Raw genomic sequence first — 14,125 nt, forward strand, 5'->3', positions numbered from 1 at the left:
CGCCAAGCCCTGCGCCTTGAAACTGTCAACTATGCCCAGTATGGTCCACTCCGTTGCTGCCATCCTTGCCGACTTGTCACAAGGCATGGCTGCCTGAGCTCACAACATGGGCACCTTTGACAAGCGTAACAGCAAGAGACAGACCAGGAATTTATATGACATAAGTCGGACAGAACACGAAAACACCAAGTGCTGTGGGTAAGGACTCCAGAGGACTGTCCTCAGCATCTGGGCTGGGTTTACATAGAGATTTTCAGCCCACTGTACACACTTCTCTCCATGTTAATTTCCGAAGCCATTAGCTAGCAGCAGTGCTGAAGAGAACGTTACATGGCCTTTGAGCACTAAGTTTCTTGAAGGTCTTAGACCACAAAGGGCAACAACATTCATGGCTGACCTTCTCATTCCTCAGTCTCTTTAGAAGTTTTCGTCTTCCTTCCATTATAATAGAGCTTGTTCTACACAAACCCTTAGAACAATCTGTAGATGGATAGTTATGTACTAGAGAAGAGTGTCAATATGGATGGGCTTGCACATCACTCTCGGACTCAGGCCCTCCTCTCCTTCTGTGACAGGATGCACCCCAAGGCATGGCCAGCTCATCCTCCAGGGATCCTATGAGTACCAGACTGCTCAGGCATCTCTCACGACGAGGGCGGGTGTTCCCTTAGGAAGGGACATAACTTGATCACTCTCTAAAGGGCACCTAACTTATTCTGAGTTATTTTCTACTTCAGGCAGCCTCATGACCTACATGTGGCTCCCAGGTGGATTTCCATGATGAAAGAAAATGCTGCAGCCAAATGATGTAAGTGGAGCTCCCATGTGCCAGCAGCAGGAGGGGATGCACTGGCAAACCAGTGTACCAGGCCATCCAGGTGGACCTGGCTGGCATGGATGGGTCCACAGAGCTCCATCATCCTCGTGAATGGACAGCATTCACTTGGGAAGACAGCAGTGGACCCAGACCCCAGAACAGCATGGCCATCCACTTGGCTGCCCCTCTGCTTTATAGAACCATTTCTAAGTTCCTATAGATTTTGTCAAAATTTACTACTTTGTGTATATATATATATAATTTCTCATGAGATCGTCAACCTTTCTATTCCTTCCTATCTACCTTCCTCATTTTTACTTTCTCCCAGCCCAGATGTGAGCCTGAGAAGGGCAGAGATCATACCTTATATCTTTACTGTATCAGAAAGTCTGGCCTATAACAGATACGCAATAAAAGTGTTTGCTAAATGATTAAAAAAAATGGCAATAGCATTTCCTGAAATCTACATATATATTTATGTATTATCTAGTCCTATGAATATAAAGCAATGTATATGTACATATATGTTTCTATATTTTATCGATTTAATTCCAACAGGCTTATTCTATTTAACTAAAATCACCCTCAACTATGCATTGCTACAAGTATTTCAAGATTTAGGATCTTACATTTTCAGGATGGCACACAATTTGTTTCTACGTTGTTTTGTGTTTTGGATTCTTTTCCATTTGATAAAGCACAGATTTTCTGAACAGATATTAAACGGGATAGGACTATCAAAGCACAAATGTGTGAAGAAGAGCTCGTGGGGTTGGTAAGATCAAATCTATGCCTATCCCCAGGACCAACTTGCCAGGGGGACATTCCAAGGGCCTCTGGGGGTGATGTTTTAAGGAAAGAGAAGAGGCGGGGAACAAGTCCGGAGAGGGTATGTGGCCGGCAGGGAGGGCGGGGTGGTGGGTCCCTGCGGGGTTGTGACCCCTCCCACCTCTCCGGGGTCCTCACACCCCTCACAAGGGCTGGGGTGATGCTTACTTTTCACAGTGCTCTCGTACTTGACTGGGCTTGAAGCCAGGAGCCGACTGGGAACAGGGACTGGTAGGGGCCGACAGGGGACTCTGGGTGCTCTGCACCGAGTGCCTGCGGCTGCGCCTGCGGTCCAGGCCCCGCTGCTCGCCCGCGCCGCCGCTGCCGCCACCGGAACACACGCTGGCCCTCCTGCGGTCCCGACGCCCGCTGGGGGGCGGCTCGGCGCTCTCATCGCCATCCTCCAGCCGCAGTGCCACCTGAAAAAGCAGAGAGCGCCCAGGGCAAGGTCAGACGTGACAACCTCTCGGAGACCTTAGGTGTGATCTGCATTTCAGGCTCCCTCTAAGGAGACTTTCCATTCTTTCCATCCTGCTAACTCCGCTTCTCTACAAGATCTTCACAAACACAGGCGTGCCCGAGTGCAGTCTGCAAACTGAAAGAGGCTTGCCGCTGTCTACTTTCCCAGTCAAATGGGGAAGGGAAAGGCCCACAGATATCCTGAGTAGGTCTGAAAAGGACTCTAACTAGACAGGCTCTTTACCCTGGAGCCCAGCACTGTCCTTTCCCAGGTTGCAGCTCTCCGGGCTCTCCCTTTGCTCTGCTCTGGTCCAGAAGGAAGGGTCTGTCCTGAAGCCCAGCCGCAGGGGGCCCTCGAGTGCCTGATCATTCCTGAGCTCGCTTCCCGACACAGCACAGCAAGGATTCTGGCTGGAGTTGAGAGCTACCGGAGGCAGGTGAGACCTCACCTCTCAAGCTGTCGTTTTGTTTTGAATCTCCTCTTAAAAGTAACGCATATTTGGCCAGGAGAATAACTGCCTTATACTTGGCCACTTTGAACTTCCCGCAGGAACCTGAGCCAGCTGGCACCACACCCCCAGACCTCTGCCCTCCCCCCAAGGGTATTTCAGTCCTGCTCATAGTTGGCGCCCTCTGCGGAGGCCCAGCTTGGCCATCTCTTAATCTCACTCCATCCTGGGTCCTACTCTACAGCAGCCTCGGTTTGGTTGCTGCCGCTGTCAGCCTGGGCTCTGCCGTGGCTCCCTCCTTACCCGTGTCCACTCTTCCCAGCCGGGGCGATGCTCGCCTGCATCGCCAGCTCCCATAAGTGGGCTCTGTGCCCGCCCTCACTAAAACTGGAGAGTCGACAGGGCACAAGCTGTGGCTGCCTAGACCTTGCCTGCATGCTGGAGTGCCACTCTCCAGCCAGCTGAGACCCGCAGCTAGTTAGTTGCCTTTTCTCCAGCTCGCCCCGGGAGGATAACAGTGTTGTATTTGTGGGACTGCCTTAAGAACAGGCTTCTATAGAGATGAGTTATGTGGCTGGTACTCAATAAATAGGTCCATCCTTAACCAAGCAAGGCCGTCAGATGCAGGGGCCCAGGATGGCCACAAATCCCCCCACCGCACAGAAGCGGCCCGTGGGCTTGAAGCCAGGCTGAGCCCGTCCCAGCCAAGTCCAGCAGTGCAGTGTCTCTGACTCCACAACCGAGGAGTTCCACGGTCCTGCACCCCCAGAGATGCCGGTTCTCCGGCCCTGCAGGAGCTGTTGGTCACATTTCACAGCTCAGTCCTGACACGGGAAAGAACGGAGACCCAGACTGGCTGACCATGCAACATGGTTTTCATATCACCTGTCTGTAGAAAACCACAGTTAGTGCAAAATCAGTGGTTCCCCATGCCCCAGGTTTGGGCCCCTGTACTCATCTAGCAAGGTGAGCTTGACTGTGTCAAGGCCAGGTTGACCACCCTCATCCTGGTTCCCGGGGATGAACACCTGGGACAGGTGGCCTGTTTCACAGGGGTGCACCACCCACTTTCTCCCTCTCATCTCCAGTTTCCTCCGGCTCTAGCTTTTGGATAAGATCGATTTAGTGAAAACGCCATCTTTGTTCTGGATACATTTTATAACACACTCTCAGGTATAGGAGGACAATTTAATAATATTTTGACTATTTGTTCTCCCAGAATTTACTAGTCAGACATAATTTTGGGAGGTTTGAAGTAACAATTGATAACAGTTCAGAAAAGGTATGGTTATAAAATGTCATTGTTAAAAACTAAAGCAAAATATCATTGGAAAGTCCGTTTCCTAGGGGTCGCCCCTCCAACATCACTGCAGGAACTAAGAAAGAAATGATGCATTTGGTTGATCACATTTATCATCTCTGCATTAGCACTTTAAATGGCATTCTCTGAGGAAGTTGGAGAATGATTGTATATCTAATGAAGGATGGCATTTTAAAGTATTTCTAACCAATTGTTTTTCATCATTTTTTAGATATAAAAATTCTAGACCGTTTGAACTTATTCTGACCCAAAGTATTGATTCTGCTTCTTATTAAGCACACATTTGGAATGATAAGATTAGGGGATAAAGTAGAGTTCAGATATTTCTAATTCCTTGTCTAACCTCAGAGAGCCAAGGATCAAATAGCATATGCCTCTCACAGCTCCTTTCAGAGAGAAGCTTTGTGCACACAGCACAGACCAAAACCCACTTTAACTGCCTTTTGTCAGAGAAGATGGAGACAATCAAGAAGTTTAAATGAAAAGAAAAATCTGGAAAAATTATCAAAGAAACCCCATAAAACAAATTTTAATGGGGGCTTCTAAAGTTCAGAACCTCAGCAAAACATCTATCTCTTTAAAAGAAAGAAAGGGGCACACAGAAGGGTAGACATGGAGCTCAGAATCCCAGTCAGTTCAATGTCTGCTTTAGGCCTCACTGCGAGCAACTGTATAACATAAAATTCGGGCCTGGTGTTCACTCATGATTTTGTTTTTACAAGAAGAATCGTAGACTCGCCAGTATCCACCAGAGACAGGAAGAGAGGCTTTCCTTTCCCATGCAAGGCTATGGTGGGAGTGCCCATTTATTTAGATTCTAGGGAGCACGACAAATTAGTCAAGAACGTGCAGAGCTGGCCAAGACCTGGAGAGAACAGCGCTTACCACGCCTCTTCCTCCAAATCTCTGGTGTCAGATCTAATTAACTACATGTGCAACAAGCGTCCTCCACCAAACCCAAGATGAGCTCAACCATGTCCCAGGGAATCTCTCGTCTCTCCCTAATGAGGAAGCATTTCACTTGCTGGGCCCCTCAGCAAACACCTTCTAATCCTTTTAATTAAATGTAGAACACTGTCTATACACTAACACCCAGAGCAAACGGTTTCTCAATCCGGCCTGAGTGCTTGCATACTCTCCCCCCACCTTACTAGGAAAGCGGTTAGAAGCAGTGTAGGCCGCTGTGACAGCTTCCATCCACCGCTGAGGCCGAGAATGATCTAGATGCTCCTTTCAAGTTTTTATTATGGAAATTTCCAAACATACGCAAAGTATGAGAGAGCCGGTGAAGACTGTGATGTGTTCATCATCCCTGATAGGCCAACAAGTACCAACCCCATCCAGGTTTATGTTATTTATACGTCACTCCTAACCCCAAGCCCAGACTTTGAAGTAAGTCCCGGATCACATCATTTCATATCACATCATTTCATTTCATTTCATAACTATTTTAGTATATATCCCTAAAAGATAAGGATTTTTTAAAACCATAACCATCATAACACTGTTCCACTTAAACTAATTTTTTAATACCATCAACTATCCAACAATGTGAATCTTTTTGATGGAAGTCAAAAGCTACCACATTTCTTTGAGTTTATATCATTATATTACTACTACCATTGGGACAGGCAGCCATCATTGCATAATAGATACTTTTTCTCCATACTGCTATCTCACACCTTCCTCTTAATCCTTTACATATACATCTACACCTATAGATCTTGGTTCAGCTTTTAGGTGAAGTGGATGCCAGTGCTAGCACCACTTCAAGAAGCAACTATACCAATGGCAGCTTGTAGGAGATGGTCACAGTACTGGGCTCCCAGAGAGCCATGCCTCCCTGTTTCCTCATTCTTCTGCACCCACCCCTTTACACTGAGTCCATTTTCCATGGGACTTGCTTTGGCCAATGGGACATCAGCAAACATGAGGCAAATAAGGCTTGAAAGGTGTTTGCACATTGGGACTGGCCCTTCTAAAATGCTGCTACCATGTGAAGAGGTGTGGGCTAGCCCGCTAAAGATACATAGCCCAGCCAATGGTCAGCACCCAAAGCCAAACCAAGTGAATGAGGCCATCTTAGAACACGCAGCCCCAGTCAAGCCACCAGATAACTGCAGCAGCATGAGACTCTAGGCTGAACCAGGCCCAAATGGTCTGACTCACAGAATCATAAGCAAAATTGCTGTATTAGGTCACTGTTTTGGGCTTGCTGGCTATGCGGCAACGGTAATGGACTTACATTTTAAAAATCACCTATGATATGAAAGGACTTTAAGAGATTGGACTTATTAATGATCCCTAACATTCATAGCTACCCCTCTCTTTCAGGGTCTCTGGACCCAATTCCAGCACTAGGGGGTCAAGAAATTCTTGGACATCTGCAGGGTGTCTAAGAGTTAAACTCAATTCAACTCAGTTCTGACACTATCTCCCCAGAGAAAGCGTCAAATATTCTAGGTTAAGAGTTCAGTTCTACAGGACTGCCCCACCGCCTCCCTCCCCAAGTCAGAAGCCAGTTGCAAGCTCCAGGCTCTCACCTACGCTTCTGACCAACCACATTGGAGGGTCCGACAACCTCCTCCTTAGGTTCAATGAATTCGCTGGCGTGGCTCACAGAACTCAGGGAAATACTTACATTGACCAGGTTATTAAATGGTAGGATAAAAAATATGAATCAACAGCCAGATTAAGAGATACATAGGGCAAGTTCCCAAACAAAGGAGCTTCTGTCCTCATGGAACTTGGTGGAATATGGGAGCATTCTGCTTCCCCAAGATTGAAAGTTCTCCATAGTAGACCCAAGAGCTGTCCTCTTGGGTTTTTATGGAGGCTTCATGATGTAGCCATGATTGACAAGTCATTGGCCATTGGCTGATCCAACCTCCACCCCTCCAGCCCCAGGGGGTCAAGGTTTGGGACTGAAAATTTCAACCACTTCATCACATCGCTGGTCCTCCTTTGGCAACCAGTCGCCACTGTTAAGTGCTTTCCAAAAGCCAACTCGCTAACATAACAAAATATACCTTTATCACTCTTTACACTTGGGAAATTACAAGGGTTTGGGGAGCTGTGAGCCAGAAATGAGGATAATGACCAAATACATATTTCTTCAAGTAAATCACATTATCACACTCTCACCCCCAAAGTCTCCAGCCTTAATAGGCTTTTCCATTACCAGGACCACATTTTTAGAATCAAAACTTAGAACATAGAATCCGACAAAAGATTTTGTATTTTGAATCCTGAATTTATGTATTTGAAAACTTACATAGAGCTATAAAAATTAAAATGAATTTAATTAAACAGGAATTAAACACCTCTCTGAAATGGATTTAAATTACATGGAATTGGGCCTGTCCCCAGAAAGTCCAGGACATGTGGTCACCAGACATTCTCCACTATTAGGAAGAATTCTAGAAGCCCAACCACGTTCTCTACAATTACATGAAAACATTCATAGTCTTTTGTGAGGAAAAGCCTGGCTCTGCATATAGACTTCCTTGCTGTCCCCGCAGATACTGAACTTAGTTGTCCTGTAGCAGTAAATATTTTTCAAAACATTCACTTTCAGAAAGGAATAAAAACCCTGATTCTGCCCGGTATCTCAAGCATCGAGCTGTCCCCTTGAGGTATCTATCACTCAAGGCATCTTTCCTTTAAGATAGCTACATTCTGATTAAATCACGCCCTTTCTTCAACCGGGCATCTGGCAAATACAGTCCATAAAACAAGTGATATTTAAAAGGGACCTTCATTTGAGTACTTACTGAATGTCTACTGTTGACAGGCACACTGCTGGGTCCTGGGGCCAAAGAGAGAAACGGGACATGCCTCAGAGTAGCAGCTCAAAGGAAGACTGACAGACAAGTCTGTCCTGAGGACTGCTCAGTCCAAGGTAGGGTCATAGTGAGTTCTCTTAAGTTGTGAGCAAAGAGGAGGGGACAGGCAGCCGGAACTCCTTTTATCTTGCCATGAAGGTCTTGTGGATAATGGGACAGCTATGGTGACCCCTACAGGAGTAGGAATTTGCCAACTGTGAGAACAGGAAGGAAGAACTCAAGGCAAAGAAGAGAGAATGAAGGAAAGCCCCCTGCTCTCCCCGGCAAAGACCTGCCTTCCGTGTTCCAGAGACAGGAGGGGACTTCAGAAACATCGTAGGAGTGGCCAGAGACAAGGCCACAGGATTATAAAGGCTACGGATAATGTAGGTCCCTATAACAACTCAAGGTATCTGGGCTCCAACCTGCTGGCCACAGAAAAGTTTTCTCATGTATTCATTCACTCATCTGCTTACTTGAGAGTTTGTTCTCTTAAACAGAGGAATGGCATAGTCAGATCTGACTGTCAGGAGGATCCTTTCTTCAGTTGCTGGGAGTTAGGCCAGTGAAGAAAACAGAGAGGCCTCCCTGGGATCCAGCCCTTGCAGGATGCCAGCCTCGCCAGGCTCAGGTCATGCTGCTTTCACAGACCCTGACCCCTCTGGTCACACCAACCCCTTTTTTACCCTTCGCACCTGCCAAGCCAGAGCTCCTGCCCTGCTTTGCCCTCCATTACTATCCTTCTTTAGGCCCTCTTCTCAGAAGCTGTCTTCCCTGCCCCTGCCTCACTTTCTCACCCCTACATCATCCTGCCTCTCTCCATCAACATGTTTGGAGCTTCTGATTCTCAGCTTATTCATGTACCTGGCCACTGTCCGCACGCTGTGAGAGTGTGCACTCCCTGAAGGCCATGGCCTTATCCATCTAGCTCACTGCTATGTCCTGGGATCTGGAATAGGGCCTGTAACATAGTAGGTGCTCAATGAAGTGGTGCTGAGGAACAAATGAATGAGAAGAAGATATCATAATAATCCAGGTACTTAACAACAGGATCAGAGCTAGGGGAATGGAGAAGAAAGTGAGGTTGTCAGCAATCAGATTTCTAAATGGGAGGGGAGGGTGCAGAGGAGGGAAAAAAGGAGCCTAAGGTACTTCTAGGTATGTAACATGGGAGACTCTATTGCTTATAGAAGTGGAGAAATGAACAGATGATACAGGATTTTTCTCTTCTTTGTGGGAGAAGAATGAAGTTCAGTTAAGGCTGATTCCATGTCGTGTGCAGGTTCTAAGCAGCCGTGTCCAGCACAGAGCACCTCAGGCCCCGTCTGTGTCCCTCCACACGGTTACATTTAGCTGCTGGAGGAATCTGCTACTTGCTTGTCTTAGACTACAGGTTTAAAGTTCCTTGGACAGACAGAACTTCTCTGTATTTTTAGCTCCAGCACAGTATATGATATATACTAGGCCCCCAGGAATGAACGTAACACAACAAGAGAAGCAGGCAGAGAAGCAGGCGTGCCTTGGCAAAAGCTCAAGGTCAAATATCAGCCGCCAGCCTCAAAAGCCGCTGAGCTCACTCGGTGAACCTAAACAGGCCACACAGACTGAGAGAGGAGGTCTGATAAGGAAACCCCAACATTGCAAGGGAGGTCAGAGAAGGTCCCAGGGGAGGACACTGAGGAGGAAAGATCAGAGAGCTATCCTGGAGCCATTTGTATGCTTAGTCATCAGAAATACACAAGACGCAACATACAAGAGTCATCTAACGAACACTAGCATCATTCTTTCAAAAAGCTAGCGAAACAGTGATGTCCCACCTGATAAAAATGGCATAGAAAGAGAAGGAGAGGAAGAGAAGCGGTGGGGGGAGGATAAGTACACTTAAGAGTACTTGTGTACGACTCCTTAAATAAGGTAGTAACAAACAGAATTCCAACACCATATTGTAAAAAAAGAACACATCATCGCCAAGTGCATTACAGTCTAGAACATGAGGATGGTTAACAAAAAGTAAGGACATGAAATAAATAATCAATCCAAAAAACCTAGAAAAATAGCAACAAAGTAAACTGAAAGAGAAGTAAGGAAGAAACTTATAAAGACAAAAATTGAAGAGGAAGGAACACTTCTAAACTCATTTTCTGAGGCCAGCATTACCCTGATACCAAAACCAGATAAAGACCACACACACACACACACACACACACACACACACACACATTACAGGCTAATATCCCCAATGAACATCACTGCAAAAATCCTCAACAAAATATTAGCAAACCAAATTCAACAATATATTAAGAGGATCATACACCATCCTCAAGGGGGATTTATGCCAGGGATGCAAAGATGGTTTAACATCCACATATCAATCAACAGCATAGATCATCTTAACAAAGGATAAAAATCATATGATCATCTCAGCTGGTACAGAAAAAGCATCTGACAAAAATTCAATATCCATTTATGGTGAAAATTCTTACAAAGGTAGGTATAGAAGGAAATACCTCAATATAACAAAGGCCATAGAGGACAAAGGCAGAGCTAACATCACACTCAAAGGTGAAAAGCTGACAGCTTTTCCTCTAAGATCAGGAATAGACAAGGATGTGAGCTCTCATCACTTTTAATCAATATAGTATTTGGAGTCCCAGCCACAGCAATTAGGCAAGTAAAAGAAATAAAAGGCTTCTAAACTGGAAAGGGAGAAGTAATAAAAGTGTCAGTATTTATAGATGACATGATACTATATAAAGACTTCAAGACTCCACCAAAAAGAAAAAAAAAAGATTAGAATAAGTGAATTCAGTAAAGTTACAGCATACAAAATTAGTACACAAAATGGGTTATGTTTCTATATACTAATAATGAGGTATCAGAAAGAAAAATTAGATAACAATCCCATTTATGATTACATCCAAAAAACTACCTAGAATTAAATTTAACCAATGCAGTGAAAAACCTATGTTCTAAAAACTATAAAACACCGATGAAAGGAATTGAAGGCAACACAAATAAACGGAAAGATATACCATGCTGCTGGATTGGAAGAATACTGTTAAAATGTCCCTTCTACCCAAAGTAATCTAAAGATTCAATGCAATCTCCATCAAAATACCAATGGCATTTTCACCAAAGTTGAACAAATAATCCTAAAATTTGTATGGAACCTCTAAAGACCCCAAATTGTCAAAGCAATCTAGAGAAAGAAAAACAAAGCTGGAGTTATCATACTCCCTGATTTCAAACTCTACTACAAGGCTACAGTAATCAAAACAGTATGATATTGGCACAAACACAGATACATAGATCAGTAGAATAGAAGAGAAATAAGGCCATCAATAAACCACTGACAAAGGAGGCAGCAATATACAATGGGGGAAAAGACAGGTTCTTCGATAAACTATGATGGGAAACTGGACAACTATAAGCAAAAAAATGAAACTGGACCAGTTCCTTGTATCACACACAAAAATAAATTCAAAATGGAGAAAAGACTTGAATAGAAGACCCCAAACCACAAAATTTCTAGAAGAACATCTCTTGGACATCAACAGTTCTTGGACATCATTCTCAACAGTATCTTTTTGGACCAGTCTCTTCAGGTAAGGTGAACAAAAGCAAACATAAACAAATGGGATTACATCAAACTAAAAAGCTCTTTGTACAGCGAAGGAAACCACCAACAAAACAAAAAAGGCAGCCTACTGAATGGGACAAGATGTTTGCAAATTATACATCCAGTAAGGGGTTAATATCCAAAATATATAAAGACACTCCAAAACTTCCCAAACAACCCAATTAAAAAATGAGCAGAGGACTTAAACATTTTTCCAAAGAAAACATACAGATGGCCAGCAGACATGAAAAATGCTTGGCATCATGAATCATCAGGGAAATATATCAAAACCACAGCGAGATATCACCTTACACGGGTCAGAATCAGCTGTTATCAAAAAGACAAGAAATAACATGTGTTGGTGAAGATATGGGGAAATGGGAGGCCTTGAGCACTGTTGGTGGGAACGTAAGTTGGTGCACTCTGGAAAACAGTTCAGAGTGTCCTCAAAAATTTACAAATAGAACTACCATTTGACCCAACAATCCCACTTCTGGGTATTTCTCCAAAGAAAATGAAAATACCAATTCAAAAGAGATATAGGCACTCCTATGTTTATTGCAGTTTTATTTACAATAGCCAAGATATGGAAGCAACCTGAGTGTCCGCTGACAGATGAATGGATAAAAAAGATGTGGTCTATATACACAATGGACTATTACTCAGCCATAAAACAGAATGAAATCTTTCCATTTGCAACAACATGGGTGGACCGAGAAGGTATAATGCTAAGTGAAATAAGTCCAATAGAGAAAGACAGATACCATATTATTTCACTTATATGTGGAATGTGAAAAAACAAAACAACAAAACAGGCTCATAGATACAAGGAACAAGCTATTACCAGAATAAGGAGGGGCTCAGAGGGTGGGGGAAATAGATGAAGGGGGTTAAGGAGTATAAACTTCCAGTTATAAAATAAATAAGTCATAGAGTTGTAATGTACAGCATAGGGAATATGGTCAATAATATTGTAAGAAATTTGTACAGTGGAAGATAAGTAGGCTTATCCTGGGACCATTTCATAATGTACAAAATGATTGAATCATTATGATGTATACCTAATAGGATATTGTATGTCAACTGTACCTCAATTTTAAAAACAAGCATTGAGGAGCCCCTGGGTAGCTCAGTAGGTTGAGTGTTTGACTCTTGATTTTGGCTCAGATCATTATCTCAGGGTGGGGAGATAGAGCCCCATGCTGGGCTCTGGGCCACATTCAGTAGGGAGTCTGCTTGAGATTCTTGCTCTCTCTCAAAATAAACTGTGGAAAGAACCAAGATGCCCTTCAACGGATGAATGGATAAGGAAGATGTGGGCCATATACACTATGGAGTATTATGCCTCCATCAGAAAGGATGAATACCCAACTTTTGTAGCAACATGGACGGGACTGGAAGAGATTATGCTGAGTGAAATAAGTCAAGCAGAGAGAGTCAGTTATCATATGGTTTCACTTATTTGTGGAGCATAACAAATAGCATGGAGGACAAGGGGAGTTAGAGAGGAGAAGGGAGTTGAGGGAAATTGGAAGGGGAGGTGAACCATGAGAGACTATGGACTCTGAAAAACAATCTGAGGGTTTTGAAGGGGCGGGGGTTGGGAGGTTGGGGGAACCAGGTGGTGGGTATTGGAGAGGGCACGGATTGCATGGAGCACTGGGTGTGGTGCAAAAACAATGAATACTGTTACGCTGAAAATAAGTTTAAAAAATTAAATAAATGAAAAAAATAAAAAAATATTGAGTGGCAAACAGAAAAGCAGTGCAAATCATGTATGTCAAAATTATTATTTAAAAAACAACAAAATAGACAAAACTACTTTATCTAGAATTATAAACAAAAATTATAAAATATCAAAGGGAAAATATCCACTGACACAGAGAAAGTTAAAAACATTCATAGGAGATAATATGTCTCTTTGCTAATCCATTTAAAATCCAAAATAAATGAATGATTTCCTAGGAAAATATAACTTAGCAAAATAGATCCCAGTAAAGATATGGAGTTGCCAAAGATTTTCTCCTGCCCCACCCCCCAGCCCATGCATGCAGACACACACATGCACGTACAGACACACTCCTCTTCACACAGGCCCACACAGTTCCCTAAGGGAATTCTAGCAAATCATCAGAGAGGACAAAAATTTCTAAGTATTTTTATAAAGTGAGAGTGGGCATCCTTGTCGTGCTCCTAATCTTAAGGGAAAGGGTCTCAGTTTTTCCCCCATTGAGAATGGTATTTGCTATGGGTTTTTCATAGATGGATTTTATCAAATTGAGGAATGTTCCCTCTGTCCCTATACTCTGAAGAGTTTTAATCAGGAAAGGATGCTGTATTTTGTCAAATGCTTTTTCTGTATCAATTGAGAGGACCATGTGATTCTTCTTTCTTCTCTTATTAATTTGTTCTACCACACTGATTGATTTGCAAATGTTGAACATTTATTTACTGCAGATAATCCTCAAAAAGTTGAAAATAGAGCTACCCTATGACCCGGCAATTGCACTACTTGGGTATTTACCCCAAAGATACAGATGTAGCCAAAAGAAAGGCTATATGCACCCCAGTGTTCATAGCAGCAATGTCCACAGTAGCCAAACTGGGAAAAGAGCCAAGATACCCTTCAACGGACGAATGGATAAAGGAGATGTGGTCCATATACACAATGGGATATTATGCAGCCATCAGAAAGGATGAATACCCAGATTTTGTATCAACAGGGATGGGACTGGAGGAGACTTTGCTGAGTGAAATAAGGTAAGCAGAGAAAGTCACTTATCATATGGTTTCATTTACCTGTGGAAC

The 14,125-nt window shown here is 43.7% G+C and overlaps 1 protein-coding gene across 13 annotated transcripts in view; it reads right to left on the bottom strand.

Annotated features, from left to right (window-relative positions):
- FHOD3 (formin homology 2 domain containing 3) overlaps positions 1–14,125 on the bottom strand; it is a 456,486-nt gene that overhangs the window by 139,368 nt on the left and 302,993 nt on the right. For all 13 annotated transcript variants that reach the window (XM_032859586.1, XM_032859585.1, XM_032859591.1 and 10 more), the window contains exon 10: positions 1,814–2,064. In XM_032859586.1, the coding sequence (XP_032715477.1) occupies positions 1,814–2,064 (251 nt within the window). The remainder of the gene's footprint in view (positions 1–1,813; positions 2,065–14,125) is intronic.

Source organism: Lontra canadensis, unplaced genomic scaffold (assembly GCF_010015895.1).
Source record: "Lontra canadensis isolate GAN:19392208 unplaced genomic scaffold, GSC_riverotter_1.0 scaffold17, whole genome shotgun sequence".
Lineage (NCBI taxonomy): Eukaryota > Metazoa > Chordata > Mammalia > Carnivora > Mustelidae > Lontra > Lontra canadensis.